The following is a 21,608-nucleotide window of genomic DNA, read 5'->3' as shown; positions in this document are numbered from 1 at the left end:
CGAAAAATTGCATTTACAGTTGCAAGAATAAAAGGACTAGCTATATAAGCATAAATTTTAGTTGCTTCAAGAAGTTGGAACTTGTCTTTGATATGCTTATTGAAGGGTATGACACAAAGCTAGTGAAATATAGTGTTAAGTTAGAACTTATAAGAATGTCTACACAACCGATCTTTTCTTCATCCTCCATTCCTTCCATTCCAACCAAAAACCTACCACCTCCTCTTAGTGGACCCCCTAGTTAGAGGAAAGCGCCTGAAACTTCCATGAAAAACACCCCTATGGTCACTAATCAAGGATGTTTGGGTTCTTCAGGACTCCAGGATCCGATTGCTCCGCTCACTAGTGCAGAACTCTTCGTTACGATGAGGAAAATGACGCAACAAATGACCCAACAACAAGACGAGAATAGAACACTACTTAGAGAAGTACAGAGGATGAAGGAGGAATTTCAAAGATCCCAGGAAATGATGCCCACAGTTCTACAACCAAGGATCCTGAACTTCGACAATGCAGGATCCTCAGGAAATCATAAGGAGAAAACGACTACTGCTACTTGTGTGTCACCCTGGGGGACAACTATGAACAATCGAGCATCTATGATCAATAATCTCAATGAGCCTTTCAATACTCCTAGAAAGCTCGATCATAGTAACTTCTTAAAAAGCTATACTATCAATACTAAATCTACAAAATTTTGATGCATGAATAGGTCCGAATATGGCTAGGGAACTTCAGCAGTTGGGACATATGATCTTAAGCGTACTCGGAGTAGTTCAACCCATACTAGAAGCATCTCCAACAAGTCACAAGATCTCGATATTTTCTCCTACGATAGCTGAAACCGAAGTTCCCAAATGCTTCTAGACTTGTAGCATAAAGCCTTATGATGGAACTACGAATCCTGAAGAGCATGTGGCATAATACCAAGAGAGGATGGAGATCATTTCCATCTCAGTGCACTTGAGGGAAGCTTCCCTATGCAAAGGTTTTGGTTCTACCCTCACGGGATTAGCTCTTAAATGGCTGTTAAATGTTCTTCCTTATTCTATTACTTCATTTGCACACTTATTCAATAATTTCAATAACCAGTTTTCTTGCGGCAGAACCTTTGAGAAGATCACTAATGATCTTTATCGGGTGGTTCAAGATCCTAAGAAATGACTTAGGGATCTTGTAAACAGGTTTGGCATGGAAGATCTACGCATCCCCAACATTGACATGGTGACTGATGTAGAGGCCTTCAAGACGAGTCTAAGGAAGGATTTACCCTTTTATGAAGATCTTGTGATGACGCCATGCAAAAGATTGGACGAAGTTAGGTGCTGGACATTGAGGTTCATAAGGCTTGAAGAAGATAAACAACCCTTCTAGTTAATATGAGAATCCCAATAGGAAGGCCGAATCCTCGACCCCAAGATCCTACAAATCGAAGCCCTATTCCAAACCCGATCATCACAGACTTAATGCCCTTGAAAATGAAGGAGAGGAAGAGGAACTTCCTAAGATCAATGACTATTGGTGTTCTATGGATGTTTCAGTTTTAATCCATGCTATGTAAGATCTACGAGTTTAAGCAAGGTGGCCAAAGAAGGATCACAAGTCCGCCAGTTGGAAAGACAAGTCCAAATGGTGTGCTTACCATGAAGATTTCGGTCAGATGACGGAGGATTGTATAGCCTAAGGAAGGAGATCAGTTGCCTTCTTAGCAAAGGGCATCTCAAAGAGTTCCCTGGAAGAAAAAGAGAAAAGTGTAAGGAGAACAACTGGATGGTCACAAGATCCCGGAGAAATGAGGATCTCTACCCTCAAATGCAAAAATAATTAACTTTATCTCAGGAGGATCTAACATTTGTGGTACTTCTTACTCTCAAGCTAAAAGAAATGCCAAGGTCTCTAAAACAGAAAAAGAGGACAGACCACAGAAGAATACCTTGGTTAGCAATGAAAGGGAAATCATGTTTGACAAGACAAACAGGAAGGGATCCAGGATCGTTACCATGACGGACTCGTGATAACACTATACATCGCCAACCACTTCGTCAAAAGGATCCTTGTTGATGTAGGATCCTCAGTCAATGTCGTACTCTTGGACGTACTAAAAAGGATGAACATCTCGGAATTAGAGACGATCAAGAGATCCTCGGTCTTCATAGGATTTAGCGGAGAAACGAAACACACTGTTGGGGAAATAAAGCTACCAGTATACATAGAGGGGTCAACTCCATAAATTTTTTTTGTGTTATTGACACTTTTTATCTTCTTATAATGTGATATTAGGTAGACCATGGATCTACGAGATTAAAACGGTTCCATTAACATATCATCAGTGTGCAAGGATATCTACCCCATGGGGAATAGTGAAGATCGTGGGAGATCAACAAGAATCAAAGGAATGTTATAAAACCTCTATGAAGCCTAAGACCAAACCCAACAAGAATAGAAATTAAGGCAGGGGGCACGACATGATCTAGAAACAAAGGAGCAAGATGTGAAGGAAGTGCCCCTGAGCATCAAGGATCCTGAAGCCAAAGTCCTTATAGGATCCTCAATACCTAAGCAAATCGAGCAAGACTTGTTAAACTTCCTTCAAACCAGAAGCAAGACATTCACATGGAAACACGAAGATATTACAGATATAGACAAGAGTATTATCACTCACAAACTTCATATTGATCATTCTTTCATACAAATCCACCAAAATAGAATGAAGTTTACACCCATAAGGAATCAGATCATCTAAGAAGAAGTGGAAAAGTTCCTCAAGACAGGGATGATCAAGGAAGTGATGTTCCCAAGATGGCTAACTAATGTAGCTATCGTACAGAAGAAGAACGACAAATGGCGAGTATATGTAGACTACACGGATCTTAACAAGGCTTGTCCTAAGGAACCTTTCCTTCTAATACACATTTACTCTATGATAGATGCAACTGTTGGCCATGAACTCTTGACCTTTATGGATGCTTCAGCAGGATTCCAACGAATCCATATGGAACGATCCGATCAAGAAGATACAACATTTATAACACCAACAGGTATATATTGTTACACTGTAATGTCTTTTGTTCTTAAAAATGCAGGTGCAACATTTCAAAGATTGGTGAATCGGATGTTTAAAAACGAGCTGGGGGACACCATGGAGGTCTATATTAACGACATGGTGGTGAAGTCAATGAAAGTTGAAGATCATCTCAGGGATCTCAAAGAATCCTTCAACATTCTAGACGAATACAACATGAAGTTGAATCCACTCAAATGCCACTTTGGGATAAAGTTGGGCAAGTTCCTTGGGTATATGGTAACCAAGAGAGGAATACAAGCAAGCCCGGAGCAGATTGAAGCAATCATCAAGCTGAAATCTTCGTCTTCAACAAAACACATCCAAAGGCTAAACGGAAGAGGAGCAACACTCAACAAGTTTATTTCAAGATCCTCAAAAAGGTGTAAGCCCTTCTATGATATCATAAAGAAAAATAAGAAGTTTGAATGGATCGAAGTACACAAAGAAGTTTTTCAGGAACTAAAAAGATACTAAAGTTCCGCACCACTAGTGGTGAAGCCTATAAATGGAGAACCACTTCTCCTCTACCTCTTGGTATCCATAAATGCGGCAAGCGCTGTCTTATGGATCCTGAGACCAGGTATTCTCATTTTGAAAAATTAATTTCTGCATTAGTAACTGCTTCTACTAAGTTAAGACATAACTTTGAGACACATACAATACACGTGAAAAATAATTATCCTATTAAGAATGTGATGAGAAAACCAGAGATTTCAGGAAGGATAGAAAAATATTCAGTGAAGTTAAGCACGTTTGACATCAAATATGAGACAAGATCCACCATAAAGTCACAAGCATTAACAAACGTTGTGGTTGACTATAGTGATGACCTACAAAAGGAAGTAGACATGGAAGCAAAACAACTCCTAGAAGATGAACACTTAGGAAAGTGGAAACTATTCACGAACAGAGCTTCAAACCAAAAAGCAAATGGGCTAGGGATCATACTAAAATCGCCACAAGGGGACATCCAACCCCAGACAATTAGTTGCGAATTCAACACAACCAACAATGAGGCAGAATATGAAGCACTCATCATGGGACTACAATTTGCTAAGGATCTTCAAATAAAGGATCTTTAGGTAGTTGTTGATGGTTTATTATTAATCAGTAACTTCAATGGATCTTATGCAGTGAAAGGTGTGTTGGGTCTATTAGATTGCGTCATGGGCTCGGTCCTTAGCCCAATTTTGATTGTCGGTATTGGGCCTGTCCAACCGTGCATGTTTCTGTATTAGGGTTTAGTATATAACCTGCATGCATGCAAACTTAGTAGTTATCGCTTTTATTGTTTATTGTCTCTGAGCTTTTGTAAACCTTAGCTCGCCTCTACAGCAGAAGTTCTTCATCGAGCTCTGGTGAGGCATGACTTTATTTTGAATCATAAGCATACATTTGATTCTATTCTGTGTTCATTCTCTTACTACTTTTGAATTGTTTGATTTCCATAATCATACCTGTGAAAGATCTAATCGATCTATAGTTTAATTCTCATCAATTGGTATCAGAGCAGGAGACTGTGTAATTCATACACATCTCTTATGTCGAAGAAGTTATTAGGGTTTTTAATTCCGCATTGATTGATATTAATTGAGCCGTCACTCTATATTGACGTATCTTATTAATTGTTGATCTAACCCTAACGATATATTACAAGTCTGGTCTTTTACAAATTATCGATAAAAAATCTTTACAATGTCCATGGATGATTCACAAACCAATCCGATCAATATCTCCAGCAGCATAGGGTCTACAACAAGAATACCAATCTTGTATACACTAGACTATGAAGTTTGGACGCATCACTTTGAAGATTACATGATTGGATTGGAGGATAATGGATACTTAATATGGGAAGCGATTACTGTAGGCCCATTCGCTCACTCAAGCACTTCTAAGATTGTCAAAACACAGAAAGAGTACAATCAGCTTGTTAACGATGTCAAATATCTTCCTCAAGATGAAAAAGAAAAGTTTCAATGCAACATCAAAGCCTTGAGGATGATAAGGTTTGCATTGCAGTCAGATACATTTCGATTGGTAAGCTCATGTGCCACGGCTAAAGAGATCTGGGACAGATTAAAAGAATTGTTTTCCACTGACGAAGATTTGGAACATTCTATTCAAACTCTCCTGCCGTCTGAATTTGGAGACTTTAAACAGAAGCCTGAAGAGAAGCTTGTTCAAACCTTTGATCGCTTCAATCATCTTTTGAGTAAGATGATAAAGCATGAGATTGAAAGGAAGGTTATCGAGCAAAGAGTTACTTTCATGAATGGTCTAAGACCCGAATGGATGGCTGTTGTGTCAATAGTTAAAGCTCATGAACAATTCAAGTCATATTCTCTGGAAAAACTAGTGGGTATTTTGAAATCCCATGAGAGTGCACTGTCTAAGGAAACGAAGGTGGTTTCCAATCAAGGTTCTTTAGCTCTTGTCTCTAAAGGAAAGAGTTCGATTGAAGAAGAAGAGGAATTGGATCTTGCCAATTATGATCTAACCGGTGAAGAATATGCCATGATGGTGTCCAATCCCAGAAAATTCATTAAGAAGAAATTCACAGCCAACAAGAACCGAAACTGGAAGGGTAGTTACAACGCCGAAAAGATCAAGGAGGAACCGAAGATGGGGTCAAAGTCTGAAGATTCAAAGAAAGAAGTGAAAGTTGGAGGAGACTAAGGATTCGACTGCCATTACTGTGGAGGCAAGAATCATTTTGCTAAGGATTGTATGCTGAGGAAGAAAGAAGAGAAGACAAGTGAAGAAGATGAGGAGGCGAGCCTCCTGAGAAGACTAGATGAAATCAAGAAAAGAAAGTTTGTTGCTAACAATACTACCATGAATGCTTTAATTGTGCAGGATACAAACAAAAGTGATGAATTTTGTGGTGTGGAGGTCTGGTCCACAGATTTTGAGGATGATGAAGTCAGAAAGCCCACTCATAGAAAGCCTATGCTGGCAAAAGAAGAACATGCAACAGGAAGGTGCTCTGTGGTGACCGAAGGTGTGTCTCAAATAAGAGGATATATAACTGATGGGGGAGTTGAAGACGAGAGGGAGCGAGAGGATAGGTGTTTTGCTGCCAAACCTGTCAGTGCACAGATCAACGAATGTGATGAGTTGATAAAAAAGGTACAAAATATTCTTGCTTCTCTAAAAATACCTGTTACTAATTATGAAAAGGAATTAAATAACTTAAAGTCAAAATTCTCGAGCATAAGTAGCAGTCTCACCCAAACCCGTGTCACAAATTCTAACCTAACTGATCAAATCAGCAGGATTTCATCAAAGAGTGAGGAACGAAGGATGTGGATCGAGCAAAAGGAATAGGAGTTAATTAGGTCTAAGGATGATTCTATTTATTTGCAAAGAGACAATCTTAAACTTCTTAAACAGCGAAATGTGTTTTGTTTAATTGCTAAAAGACTCTATTTTCACATCACACAGTTGCATCTTGATTGTGAAATAGGAAAGAAGATACATCGCATGATTTTACCCTTCGTTGAGTTAAAGGAGGATGAAATCGATGCTGAAGCCTACAACTGTGAAAGCGTTGTATCTTCTGACAAAGTTTCCCCAGCATATAAAATAGGTCTGGACAAAATTGAATCCTACATAAAGTCCAAAGACCACAAGGACATGCTCAAAAATCTATTAGACGAAAATGATAAATTAAAATTAAGAACCGAAAATGTACAAAAATTTGACTCTTTTAATGCCAACTTAAGTTCAGAAAATAAAATTGATGTTGAAAACGCATCTGAACTTAATGAGGATGATGATCTGAGTGAAATCTCTGTAGAGGATTTGGTGGACTGTTCTGAATTTGTCAAAAGCGAACCTAAGTCACGCAAAAATCTAATTTCTAAAAACTCTGTTGAGTTTGCTCTCTCCTCTACTAACAAAACCAAAGTTCTCAAAGCTAAAGTTGTTGTGTACCAGAAGGTACAAACCACTCCAAATCAAGTCTACACTGTACCAGGTGTCACTCCACAACAAACTGCTGAGTTAACAGCTATGGTAGAAGAAGAAAATGCTGGCGGATGTGACGAATTTTTCTGGTCGGCCCCAATAGACAACGCTGATGAGACGAAGGGTCTATCTCAGAAAACTTCATGGAGAGTGAAAGGTAGATACATACCTGAACCGCTAAATGAGCCAACAAGATATGATGTGCCGAGCACAAGTGGATCCAAAGCACCATTGAGCACACCTGTGCAAACCTCTAGTGAGACATCATCGGCAAAAAGTGAATGTTGTGCTAACACTTCGAAAAAAAAGGCCAACATTCACAGAAATCCAAAACAGGTGGCTGATAGAAAGCATCAAAGAAATCTGAGAAAAAAGAAGAATCTCTCAGAAAGAAAATAGTTTTGGAATTCTCAAAATCCTGACTTTATAAGGATAGAAAGGAAGCACAACTCACAAGAGGAATCAAGGAACCGAAAGGGAAGTTTCAGTCCCACATCAGGAATAAACCAAAACAGTAGTTTCGGTCCTCACTACAATACCAGCCAAAAGAATGGTTTCGGTCCCTCTACTGAAAGGAGCCGAAAAGGTGGTTTCGGTCCTTCGACCAATAGGAGCCGATAGGGTGGTTTTGGTCCCTCGACTGAAAGGAACCGAAAGGATAGTTTCGGTCCCTCATCCAATAACAACCAAAAGGATAGTTTTGGCCCCTCATCCAATAACAGCCGAAAGAGCGGTTTCGGTCCTTCACCCAATAACAACCGAAAGAGCGGTTTCAGTCCTTCACCCAATAGCAACTGAAATAACGGTTTCGGTCCCCATCCATACAAGTCCAATCAGAAATAAAGGGTATCCAAAGTCACTTCTGAATCTAACTCTTCCCATTCAAATTCTCGTTCTTCAAATGATTCAAAGGGAAAAGGAAAGCTCTTTCCTGAAGATAACAATCTTCCAAAAGAGATTCAAAAGAATGCTGACATCAACACCACAAATTCCAATAAATCAACTAAAATTAAAGTTTTCACCATAAAAAGAAAAGATGAAACAACTTTAGTGAAACGCACATACATGGTTGATATTTCTCTTACTATACCCTGTCCTGTAAAAGGCTCACAAGGACCCAAGAAACTTTGGGTTCCTAAATCTGCTTAATATATTGTAGGTTATTCATGACGAGCAGTTTGACGAAGAATGGTACATTGATAGTGGTTGCTCACGTCATATGACATGAAGAAAGGAAGAACTGAGGGAGTTTCGTTCTCTCAAAGATGGTGGCATTGTAAAGTATGGCAACAACTCATTTGGTACTATCAAAGGCTATGGAATGATCACTAATGGCGAGTTCTCTATAAGGAAAGTAGCCTACGTTGAAGGAATTCAACACAATCTTATCAGTCTATCACAGCTGGCGGTGGCACTGGATTGAAAGTATCATTCGACGATGAAAGCTCAGAGATTGTCGAGAAGAAAACAAATAACGTTCTGCTGAAGTCAAAGCGAAAGGGGGAAATGTATCCTTTGAACCTCAACCCAATTCCAGGTAAACCAGCTGTGTGCTTATTCACAAAGGCTCACTCTGATGAAAGCTGGTTATGGCATAGAAGACTATCTCATCTGAATTTGAAGGATATCAACAAGTTGGTCTTGGGTGATCATGTTCGAGGTCTTCCGGTTCTAAAATTTGATAAAGAACATCTTTGTGCAGCATGTGAAATGGAAAAGCAGAGTAGGTAGAGACATCCTTCTATTATCAATACAAAGGTGATAGAACCATTGGAGTTACTGCATATCGACCTGTGTGGTCCATCGTCCATTGAAAGCATTGGGGGGAACAAATACATTCTGGTTATTGTGGATGATTTCTCAAGATTTACATGGGTATTCTTCCTCAAACAAAAGTCTGAAGCAACTCCACAGCTTAAGCTCTTTATTAAACTGATAGAGACGCAACTAAGAAAAGTAGTTCGTAATGTGAGGAGCGACAATGGCTTGGAATTCAAGAACAAAGATTTTGAAGATTTTCTAGCTGAAAAAGGGACGACTCACAATTTCTCAGCCCCTTATACTCCACAGCAGAATGGCATCGTTGAAAGGCGAAACCGATCTCTGTGTGAAGCAACTCGAACAATGCTATGCTTCGCGTCGTTACCTTTGTATTTATGGGCTGATGCAATTGCTGCTGCATGCTATACTCAAAATAGATCGTATTTGAATAAGCGGTTCTCCATTACCCCTTACGAGATCTTGAATAATCGAAAACCAAATGTGAAATTCTTTCATGTGTTCGGTTCAAGATGTTTCATTTTCAACTCCACAGAGAATCGAAACAAGTTCGATGCTAAGGCTGATGAAGGAATTTTCTTGGGCTAATCCCTGAACTCCAAGGTGTATAGAGTTCTCAATAAGCGCTCAAAGAAAATTGAAGAAACATACTATGTCACCTTTGACGATAATTATGTTAAGAAGATGAAATCCACAGAAGATGCATCGCAAGAGATCTTTCCAAAGAATGGTCAAGTTACTATCTCTGTCTCGAATCTTTTCGACCAATTCATGCTCCTATTTGATGAGCCTCAAAAGGCGATTGATTCTGAATCAACTGCAAAAGACAACAAAGTTGATAATCTGAAACAAGTTATCGACGGCGCTGCTAAAAAGATGGGCGATGATCAATCCAAAGAAACCGAAAGGGCAGAAGCAAGTGAACCTTCATGTGACCGTCCTAATGTCCAGGGGGAGGGTCCAACTCCTTATCATGATCAAGGATCTTCATTCTAGGGGGAGAACTCATCACCACATTCTTCAAGCTCTACTGAAATTCCAACCAAAGAAGGGGATACCAATATTGGTCTTGAACAGGAGTCATTCTTCGAGGGGGAGAAAACCAATATCGGTGATGATGAGATTTTGTCCGAGATAGAGGAAGAAATAAATGCCGAATTGGATCCTATCTATGATCCAAATTTTCCTCCACTTATCAATTGGACCAAAGATCACCCTCAAAGTCAAATTATCGGGGAATGTTCAGAAAAAGTGTTAACTCGTTCTCAAATCAAAGCAAAACAGGCTGCACTCTTCTATAAATTCAAGTTTTGTATGTTCAACTCCTTTGTTTCCAAAGTTGAACCGAAGACTGTTAACTCAGCTCTTGAATTAAATGAGTTTGAAAGAAACAAAGTATGGCGTCTTATTCTAACTCCAAAGGATGCTTCGGTTGTAGGTCTCAAATGGGTATTCAGAAACAAGATGGACAAGGAAAGGAATGTCATTCGTAACAAAGCGAGGCTGGTAGTCAAAGGATATTATCAGGAAGAGGGTATTGATTATGAAGAAACCTTCGCTCCGGTTGCAAGATTAGAGTCTGTTTGTATCTTTCTTGCATATGCAGCTCACAAGAACTTTGAAGTCTATCAGGTGGACGTTAAATGTGCCTTCCTCAACGGTGAACTTGAAGAAACTGTATATGTTGAGCAACCGCCAGGTTTCGTGAACAAGAAGTATCCAGATCATTGTTGTGTCCTTGACAAAGCTGTATATGGCCTCAAACAGGCTCCCAGAGCATGGTATGAAACTCTCACTCGTTTCTTAAAAATGTCTAAATTCAAAAAAGGTTCGGTTGACCCAAGCTTCTTTCGTAAGTGAGAAGGTAACCACCTTATGATAGTCCAAATTTATGTTGATGACATCATTTTTGGCTCCACGAATCCTAGCTTAACAGCTGAATTCAGAAAGTTGATGGAAACTAAATTTGAGATGAGCTCAATGGGTCCAATTAACTTCTTTCTTGGATTGAACATTAGACATGGACCCGAAGGCATTTTTATTAATTAGGAAGCATACACCAAGACATTATTAGCCAAATTTGGGATGATGGGAGACTCCAAAGTGAAAGTGCCTATGGCCCTTGGAACTAAACTTACACCCTCATTGGAGAAACCAGCAGCTGATGTGACACTCTATCGACAAATGATTGGGTGTCTGATGTATCTTACAGCCAGTAGACCTGACATCATTTTTTTGAGTCTGTTCTTGTGCAAGATTTCAAGCCAACCCACGCGAATCTCATCTTCAAGCCGTGAAAAACATCTTTCGCTATCTGAAGCGAACCTCCTCTCTCGGTCTGTGGTATCCAGCCAACTCAGGATTCTGTGTTCAAGCATTCTCAGATGTTGATTTAGGTGGCTGTAGATTAGATCGTAAAAGCACCACTGGAGGATGTCAATTTCTAGATGGTAAATTAGTCAGTTGGAAATCGAAGAAACAAACTTGTCTTTCCCTATCCACTGTTGAAGCTGAATACATTGCTGCAGCTTCCTGCACATCTCAAGTTTTATGGATACAAAGTCAACTTAGGGATTATGGGCTAAACATGAAGAAAATCCCACTATATTGCGACTCTGAAAGCGCATTTAGGATTTGTCACAACCCAGTGCGACATTCGAAAACTAAGCATATAGCACTGAGGTACCATTTCATCAAGGATCACGTCGAAGATGGTAACGTAGAAATTCAGTTCGTCAGAACGAATGATCAACTGGCAGATATATTCACGAAGGTCGTACCTGAAGCAAGCTTCAATAAGATTCTACAAGGCCTAGGAATGATGCAAGCCGAATTTGTACTAAAATCGCCTTCGCTTTCATAAAGGTAACAAGCGAAACAGAGCGAACCGAAATGAACCGAAATGAACTGAACGTTCGGTCTATTTCGGGTTCAGTCTATTTTGGGTGAAGTTCGACCATGAACCAAACTGAACCGAACATTCGGTCTATTTCGGGTTTGTTCCTTCTGAACTCGTTCGCTTCTTTTTCTTAACAAGGCATTTTGACTGTTTTCTAATGTACACCTTTTTCATTATTTATTTTCTACTTATAAAATCCCGAAAATATCTCTCTCTTTTATTCTCATAAAAATACTTATAAAATCCAAAAATATTTTTCTCTTTCGTTCAATTGGTCAATTCTCACAAAATTCAAACATATTTTTTTTATTATTTGTTTTACTTTATATATATATATATATATATATATATATATATATATATATATAATATATATATATATATATATAAAGTTTTCCTTTTTGTTTAAGTGTGATTCTCGATGGCGAAACTAAGGCAGGAAATGGTTTTCTTAGTTTGGAGTCCCTAGAAGCATGCTGTTGCATGTTGTCTAAAGCATCGAAAGATTTTGAGTGAAGCCTTAATAGCTTGATATATAGCAATCATGTTTTCCCAATCCAGGCTGTCAAATTCACTCTAATCATGAGCTACCTTACTCTACTTAAATTGAGTTTAAAGTTTTCTGTCTGGTCCTTCTTTTCTTTAAAGCATAGGTATATTTGCTTCTTATACCATCTCCATCACTTTTCTCCATTATACTTCGTTTCACCAATATAACCCCTGAGACTATCAGTATTCACCACTGAGGTTTATGGTTATACCAAAACTGTGTTCATGATCTTAGTTTCATGCCACTATGTACTAAGTGAAACCCAAAGTTCAACACCCCTAATGAATTGACGGTGAATTCTAATATTCAAGATCTTACTTGTTACCTAATGAAATCTCTTTTTTCTTTTGAGTGATCTTTATGAGCTTGGCTTTCACCAAGACTTCTCTTACCCTAAAAGATCCAGTTTATTTTTTTTGAAGATTTCTTTACTTCCTTTCGTCACTATAAAGTTTATCTTACCTACTTGTTTAACAGATCACAATGATCTCACAAGTACTTCATTCAGTTTCGGTCTTATATCAAGTATCGAAATTATGAATTGAAGCGAAAGCCACCCATTATCACCTTCAAAAGATGCCTTTCAATACTTCTCAACAAGTAATTAATCGTTATTCAATGGGAAACCAAGCAAGCACTTTAATGTCTCTCTTGACTTTGAAGGAAGTGATTTCTGCCCAGAATCCATTCTTTTATGTCTACTTAAGACATCACAGATTATCCCTTAAAATTTTTCTTTATTTCTTTATCTTTTACGCCCTATGCATGAAATTTTTTTAATTTTCCATACTCTAGTTCTTTTATGGCTGTTCAATAAAGCATTATAGGCAACGGAGATTCAAACGTATTAAGAGACGATTGGGATAAAGTGAAAGCTGGCTCAGCAGCTATCCAAATGGTTTGGTGATTTGAAAAAGTGCATTTTATGGAATGACGTGTAAAAAGGAAAAGTCCTTTCTCTTTCCTGTGTCATCTTCGGCATGCCAACTGTCCTTCCATCAAATCAGGCGCTATTTTTGAGATAATCCAAAATCTCAGCCGGATTTTTCTCTCTCTTCCTTGTACGTCTAAAAGGAATTGGACTGGAACTCTCTGAACCTTTACCACTTACCCTTCTCTCTCAAAAGAACACTGGCAATTTTCTGTAACTGTTCATCATCTTCTCCAAGCTACTGCAATGGCAGACTCTTTATCAGTTCACGATACTTCTGTTCGTCAACCACTTCTGACCATCAAACCCCAACAGAACCTGATCATCGATCTCACCCCGTTTATCTATGAGCCATAGATGTTGTATGTTGTTGAATGTCTCAAATACTCACCTCTCGTCGACGCACTGACTAAAGTCGAAGTTGTTCCAATGTCTTGCATGTCTCTTGTCTAGTCTACTGCCTACTACGACAAGGTTAATGAACAAATTCACTTCGAACTCCACGATGAGAAGACCGCCATCTCTAAGCATCGATTATGTGCCCTAGTTGGTATTTCTCAAGACCAATCTCTGGTAAACCCTGACTCCATTACCACTGGTCAATTGTTTTCTACGTTCTATCAGATGCGGTATACCGAAACCCTAACCACCGTCACAAAGTTCAAGAAGTCCTGCCTTCCTCCTCAATGGAATGGCCTTTTCACGCTGTTATTGAATAAGGACTTTCTGAGCGAAGCGTTGGCTTAGATGGTGCGAGCAAGTCTTTCATGACTGTGTTGTATGGGTTGTACCATGGAATTGACCTAGATTATGGATCTATTATCTGGCAGCAGTTGGTTCAAAGCTTGGTTTCTTTATCCAGGCATTTTGAGATCTCATGTGGGCGCTTTTGGTCGATCATCACCAATTGGGCAATGGACCGTCTTCGTGTTCCAATAATGGCAGATTCTCTGCTCTCATCCATTGATACCTTTCACACGACAAAAATCATTGTCAGTGATCCAACCAAGTTCTCTTTTATTGGATCCATTGCTGAAGCAATGCTCGGTCGTATCTCTGCGTCAAGTAACGTTCTCCAACAGTATAGGAAGCGTTCATCGTCTGGTCCAAGAGAGCTTACGCCAACCATGATTCGCTCTATTGAAGAGGCTGATAAGCCAGCCAAAAGGGGTAAGAAGCCTGATACACGGAAGGAAGGCCATGTCCTTAAACCTACTAAGGGGCAAACCCCCAAGAAGAGAAAGTCTGATAAGGCTGCAACTTCTCAGGCTCAACCGAAGAAGCAGAAGAAGCCTGCTTGGAGGCTTATTCTTCAATCTACAAGTGATTCAAATTCAGAATGTCCCTCATAAGCATAAGAACGCTCCTCCTTCAGAATCTGAGAGCGAAAGCTCTGATGAAGAGGCTTCGGGCCGAGGTGATACTCTGCCTCGCTTCCCTACCCCAGAAATTCCAGTTCGGTCTAATCCTCCTTCACCTCCACCTGTAACCAACCTAGTATCTATCCCTCCTATATCTCCCATTCCAACCACTCAACCATTCACTACAATTCCTATCCCCACTCCCATTTTCACAGATACCACTACTACCACTACTACCACAAAACCTCACTTTACTGTTCCCAATCCACCTGTAACCGAACCACCTGTCACAACCGAACCTCCACCTACTTAAAAACCCTTATCTCCCACATAATCCACTAAAACAACTCCTATTCTAGGCGGTGAGGACTTGGAATTTGATTCCACGTATTTCAGTCCTTACTGAGTGCAGAGCGATGATGATGGCGATGAGCCTGTTACAAATCGTCATCTCAAGGCAGTAAATGAAAAGCTTGATCAACTGCTTTCATCCTCTTCCTCGGGTGCTTATTCTGAAGCTGCATTGAAGGCCTTGTTCTCCCCTGTTGTTACAGAACATAGTGCCACTTTATCTGCTGCAGCCAAAGCAATCGAAGCCTCTACTTCCTAGTGTCAACAAGCCTCTCTTGCTGTTGATGCATCTACTAAGGAGTGCAAGGAAGCGACCACAAAAGTTGATAAACTACTCTCTAAAGCTCATTTGTTTTTAGATTCCTTGCAGGATGTCACTGCTAAGAACGCTCAAACTGTCAACGCTTTAGTAGAGAACCTTCAAAGGTCTCTTCAATCTGAACGCTCAAACCTTGAAGCTGCACGCCAAGCCATTGAAGCAGCCAACAAAACTCTACACGCTAACGTCAATGACCGATTGACTCAATTGGAGGTGGAGTTAGCTGTAGAGAATCGTATTATGGATGAGTTGGACAGACGCACCGCACAGCTAAAATTGCAAACCCACAAGCTGCGTACTGCTAATGCTGAGATTAATGACCTAAAGTCAGAAAGGGAGGTCATTAGGAGTTCTGCTGCTGATGTTCACTCCATCCTCCTTCATCTCATTGAGGCTCATGATCCGCTCATTACCATAACCATCAGGCGTCATCTGGAAGACAAGCCCAAACCGGCATTGGACATCCTTAGTCGTATCGAGGATGTTCCGGTGACCGGGGTCCAACCGAAACAAGGGGGAGAGAAGGTGACAACTCAACCTCCTTCTGGACCGAAACCATCCACTGAACCGAAGGGTAATGAAGCTTCGGTCAGCAACACGGAGAAAAAGAAGAAGAAAATTGGCGAGGACGACACAGACAATGAAGATGATGTCTATGCCGAGGATCCCAAGAATCCCTTCCAAAAGGTTAAGACCTCTAAAAAAGAAATGGAAGAAAGTATCAAGAAACAACGAGCTAAGCTAGAGCAGAACCGAAAGGAGGCGGAGCTCCTAGAGAATAAAAGTCCATGTTTCCTGTTTGGACCATAGACTCGCTTCAAAGATGTACAATCGATGAGCCAAGCATTCTCTGGCTTGAGCCAGTAATGTCCTTTGGTCTTGACAACTCCAAGGATGCACAGTTCGATATGCCAATCACACGAAAGGCATTTATCTTCCATTACTTCAATTCAACTGCTACTATTTCGTCCCCAGACCCGAAGGTAGACAGAGATCTTCTAGATTTTTACTTGGATTTTCTCAACCCCAATACCTGACTTGGAGCTCAAAGAAAATTACTGCTGTCAAGGTTATGAAGCCCTATTCAGCGGGGAAATTTATTAATGTAAAATTCAGGGTAACTCAAGGAACCGAAGGCTCAGTCTACCACTTTACCCTTGCTGATCTACCGAACCTTAATCCCCATGACTGGATACTCCTCAACAACATTCTTCTGTAAAATCCTCAGGAGTACCAGTCAATAATTGATCATGTCAAGCGTATGCATGTTTGCTACATACATGAGGTGGCGAAGATGGACCAGGAGATTGCCTCTGCCATACACAAGCGAACAATGATCAAGACTATGGGCAGAGCTGGCAACGTCAATACTATGGTCAAGGGGAAGATAGATTCAAAATACGACACCGTTATGTTCATCAGAGGCGAAGGTCAAAAATGCTTGTTCGCTCTTGTTGACAAACACCTCTTCTCAACGCCATGCCTAGAGCATATCTTGGAGATTATTCAAAGGTGTGATCAAAACAGTACTGCTGATAAGAAATTATTCACTGACATGTTGAGGTAGTACATACAGTTTAGACAGACTCTTCTCACAATAATTCCTCGTCTGTTTAAAGTGATAAAGACAGTGAAGCCCACTCAGAAGAAATGATCTCTCGCCTCATTTGACGCAAAGGGGGAGATTTTTGGGTCTATTAGATTGCGTCATGGGCTCGGTCCTTAGCCCAGTTTTGATTGTCGGTATAGGGCCTGTCCAACCGTGCATGTTTTTGTATTAGGGTTTAGTATATAAGCTGCATGCATGTAGACTTAGTAGTTATCGCTTTTATTGTTTATTGTCTCTGAGTTTTTGTAAACCCTAGCTCGCCTCTATAGCGGAAGTTCTTCATCGAGCTCTGCTGAGGCGTGACTTTATTTTGAATCATAAGCATACATTTGATTCTATTCTGTGTTCATTCACTTGCTGCTTTTGAATTTTTTGATTTCCATAATCATACCTGTGAAAGATTTAATCGATCTAGAGTTTAATTCTCATCAATGTGAAAGGTTAGCATTATACCTTGAGGTCCTCATAAAATTAGCCTCTGATTTTGAAAACATTAGCCTAACCCAAGTTCCCAGGGAAGAAAACAAAGAAGCAGATGCATTAGCAAACTTAGGATTCTACCTAAGGACCCCACTAGAAATGAAGATCCCTATAACCCACGTAATAACTCCAGCTATAGAATCCCTTCCCGACAAACCCAAAGATCCCGAACAACCAAAATGTGTAGCGGCCATAGGAGATCCTGACACTCAGATCCCTCCTCAAAGGGATCCCGACGAATAGGATCCTCAAAGAAGTCCAGGATCATGGATCCAACCCATTATGGAGTATCTCCAAAATGGCACGATCCCAATAAAAAAAAGCGAAAGAGCATTCAGAACAAGAGTCTCAAGATTTGTGATAATCCAAGGTAAACTCTATAAAAAGTCTATGGCAGGTTGTAACACCCCGTTAATTTATTAGATCAATGATAAATTAGTGAACGAATAGTATCCCTAAAATAAATAATTATATATCAAATGATGGTCTTGAAGACCTAATTGACATAATTTTTTGAAGTTGGGGGTTAAAAGTGTGAATTTTGGACTTAGTTGTAAATATTTATGAAGACAAGGGGCTCTGTGGTATTTATTTGGATTTAATTTGAAAGGAAAAGAGGTAGAAGGGCTGAATATGTCATAATTAAGATATTGGGGGCTAAAGGGGTAACATAGGGAGCTGAATTGTCAAGATTTTAAAAGATGGGGGCTGTTTGGTAATTTATGGGACTTGATTTGAATGGGATTTTCGAGGTCGGGTTTTAAAAGGTAAATATAGCATTTATTTTGAGATGATTTCAGGATGGAGGGGCTAGATTCGACATTATGGAAGTAGTTTGGGGGATCGGGGTATATAACCCGTCACCCCTCCCGCTTCAACCCTAACCCTAGCGGCCTCTTATCAGCCGCCACCCTCACCTTCTCATCTAGCCACCGCCACTATTCCATTCGCCACTCTGCCATCGGGATTTCACCACCATTACCGGACGATGTGTCTAACCGTGGATAACCACCGAGAAAGGTCGAATGAAGCTGTACCGGTTAGAGACCGGTGAAACTGATGTCATGCTTGCCACCATCCTCCCTTCGCCAGCTTTCCTCTCGTTCTCTCTTTCTGTTGTTGTTGTTGCTCGTATGTCGGATCCGCTGTTTCTTCTTGAACATTCTTTAGTGCGACGTTTCAGCCATGACTGCCTCCGCCGCAGCTCCGAGCGGCTGCCTTGTGCTCCCGTTGCCGCCTTCCACCGTTGGTGGTGGCTGTTTTATGTGTACTTCTCGCATGTATGTGTGTGTAAAATGATGTAACTATATGTGTGTAGTGGAGTAATGCTGTATGGGCGATGCCAGGATGGAAAACCTATGGAAAAGGCCACCAGCACCACTGTGAGGTCGAGGCTGCCTCCCTCTACCACCATTGGCCACCACAAGGGTGGCTATGTGTGTGCGTTCATTATTTTTGGTGTGTGTTATTTTGGAAATATGCGTGAGGTGGTGGCTACCGCCACCGGCCGCCGTATCGGGAGGCGGTGTGCCTTGTTTTGTTTGTGACTCGTTTGGATGTTTAGACAAGGGACTAAAACCCTAATGGCCTAATAAACCCTAGTTGGCCCAATCAAACACTAATGGGCCCAATGAAGCCTTAAATGGCCTAAAAGTCCAAACATGTGACCAATGGGCCAAGTGAAACCCTAATGGGCCTAATGAACCTTAACTGGTCAAATAACCTAGCTATTGGGCCTATTGGGCTAAGATGGGGTTGGAAACCCTAATTAGGGTTTAGAAAACCCTTATATTGGATTTATGGGCTTGGACTTATCGGGACCCACGTTTGGGCCATTGGAATGGAATTCTATATTAAGCCCAATCACACCATATGATTTATTTAAAAGAGTGATGGACTTAATGGATTAAGTCCTTAATGGGTTAAGTGAGAAACACTTAACCCTAATCGTCATTTTATGAGAAACCCTAATTTCACTTGGGTTTATTGTTGGGCCTTGATGATTGGGTTATTAATAGGCCATCCAAGATCAAGCAAATGGACTAGAATAATTAATGGGCTTTGAGGTAAGGCCCATATGAGGAGTTGGGCCCTATTTGGAAAATTAGGCAATAGATGGGCCATAGTTTGGGCCTTTATGATTATGTGATATTGGGCCATTAGAATGTTTAATATTGGGCTGGACTAAATGGTTGGGCCTTATGGTAAGACCTTGTAAAGGTTTGGGCCCAATTTCTAAAATTGGGCCATATGTTGGGCTTTGACTCATAGATGACTCTTGGGCCTTTGGATTGGGCCTTGTGCTTGAATAAAGCTATGTTAGCGTTAAAGTAGTATTTACCCCCAAGTATGTATTTATGGTTATGTGTTGGAACCCAATTATTAATTGGGTGATGTTTGATATTGACAAATCGGGAATCTGTCATCCAGCAGCTGGGGATTATGTCTACGGGACTTTAGCATTGTGAGGTGAGTTACCTTCTAGTAGAAGTGTGTCTAAGGCACCAAGTCTGACCCACTAGTAGTTGATTACAATTGATATAATTGTCTTTGTGATAATTGTTAGGGTGCAAAGTCATGCTTGGATGTAATGTTTTAGGCTTTCCTCTTTGTATGTGTAAATGGGTTGAGTCTTTCCTATAAATAGGAAGTGAGTGACTCCCATTATGGAAGAAAAGTAAGAGTCCATTTGGAGTGTTAGACTAGAGAGAGAAATTGTATACAAACCCATTTGTATAATCTTTCTAGATCTAACAAGAGCTTACAAAGATTTATTTACTCCTTGTGCTCTTGAATTTGTATGATGAATCACTAGATCTTTCATAATTCCGCACATGCCATCATAATCAACACCACTACAATTGGTATCAGAGCGGGTGTTCTTGATTTCATCAAGAATTGATCCTTGATGGCGATTTTGATTTAGTGATTCAATTTTTGATCATGGATCTTCGTGATTAGAGAGTGTTGTGTGTTCTAGAAGTCGAATTTTTCCTTGATTTGATCCACAATTCGACTTTCTCTCTCTAGAATACTTGTTTGTGTTACTTTCTCTCTCTAGAAAACCCATTCAAAATCACTTTCTCTCTCTAGAATTCTTCAAGTTTTTGTGATCATGGTGAATTTGCCTTACAATTCTTGGATTATGATCATTGAAGGTGTCAAATACAAAGTCAATAAAGATCAATATTATGGGTTTGTGTTAAACAAGAAGATATATTGGGGAACTATGGTTTCTTATGGAGGATTGAAGGATGATCATGGAGCTTGATATTTCAACCGCTTTGTGAGATCAAATGGTTGGCTGATATTACATGTTCCATAATATCAAGTAGTAGTGATAAGAGAGGAGAAGAAAAATATTTGTTCAATAAGAAATATGTTTCTCTTATTGAAGACCCAAATGATCTTCGTGCTCTTAAGGTAGTTGAAGTTCTTGACAATGGAGTTCAATGTGATGTTCTTGATGTTCAAGAAAAAGGAGTTCAAGTTGATTTTCAAGATGAAAAAGTTTTTTGCTCGACTGGAGTTCAAACCGATGATATTTTGTGTTCTTGTGATTCATTTGAAGGAATGATTCCTTATCAGAAGCCGGTGATCCAAGAAAATCACAAGTATTAAACTCCAAAAGATTTGATTCAAACTCAAAATGTTCATGTTGTTGAAAGCGGGTTTGTTCATGAAGTCAAGTCTTCAAGATACAAAAAGATGAGAAAGAAAAAGAAGAAGAAGATGAATTGGAAGAATAAGCGGGTTTACTCACAAAAATCGTCATATGTTGTGAAGCCAAAATCCATGAAGCAAATTTGGGTACCAAAGCAACAATCTCCAAGTGTTGAATTGAATTTGAAGTCAAAACCCAAAAGTGATGGTGGTTCTTTTGAAGATGTTCTTGGATCGACGAAGAACATGAAGAACGAGTTGTACATCTCGCATGGTGGGTGGTAGAATGTTCAATTTGGAGATTTTCTCATTCCGACAAAAGAACCAAAATCTTCCAAATTTGATTCGTTCGTTGAAAACGGAACTCGATTCGTCAAAAAGGTAACTCAAATTCTCAAATGGATTCCAAAACGTCCATGATTTCGATTCGTGCTTTGCATTTTTCAAATTTTTGATCAATTTGTTTCGTTGGATCTAATCTGTTTCAATCCCTTTGTTGATCCAATTATTTTTTGTTTAGATCAACTCAAAATCAAAATCATATTCTCAAATTTGTTTTAATTTCGAAGCATCACTGTTCATCAAAATGACTCAAAATGAATATGTGTTACTGTTCATTCGATAGAGCCC

At 39.8% G+C, this 21,608-nt stretch overlaps 1 protein-coding gene across 1 annotated transcript; it reads left to right on the top strand.

The window, feature by feature from the left end:
• The first annotated feature begins 3,627 nt into the window (after positions 1-3,627).
• On the top strand, positions 3,628-4,146 carry LOC145095605 (uncharacterized). The gene has a single exon (XM_079033455.1). It carries the CDS (start codon positions 3,628-3,630, stop codon positions 4,144-4,146), a length of 519 nt encoding a protein of 172 aa, XP_078889581.1.
• Positions 4,147-21,608: the final 17,462 nt, after the last annotated feature.

Source organism: Lactuca serriola, chromosome 3 (assembly GCF_051521515.1).
Source record: "Lactuca serriola cultivar US96UC23 chromosome 3, Lser_US96UC23_V15, whole genome shotgun sequence".
Classification (NCBI taxonomy): Eukaryota; Viridiplantae; Streptophyta; class Magnoliopsida; order Asterales; family Asteraceae; genus Lactuca; species Lactuca serriola.
The sequence above is the reverse complement of the archived record's forward strand: the minus strand, read 5'-3'. Positions and strand labels throughout refer to the sequence as shown.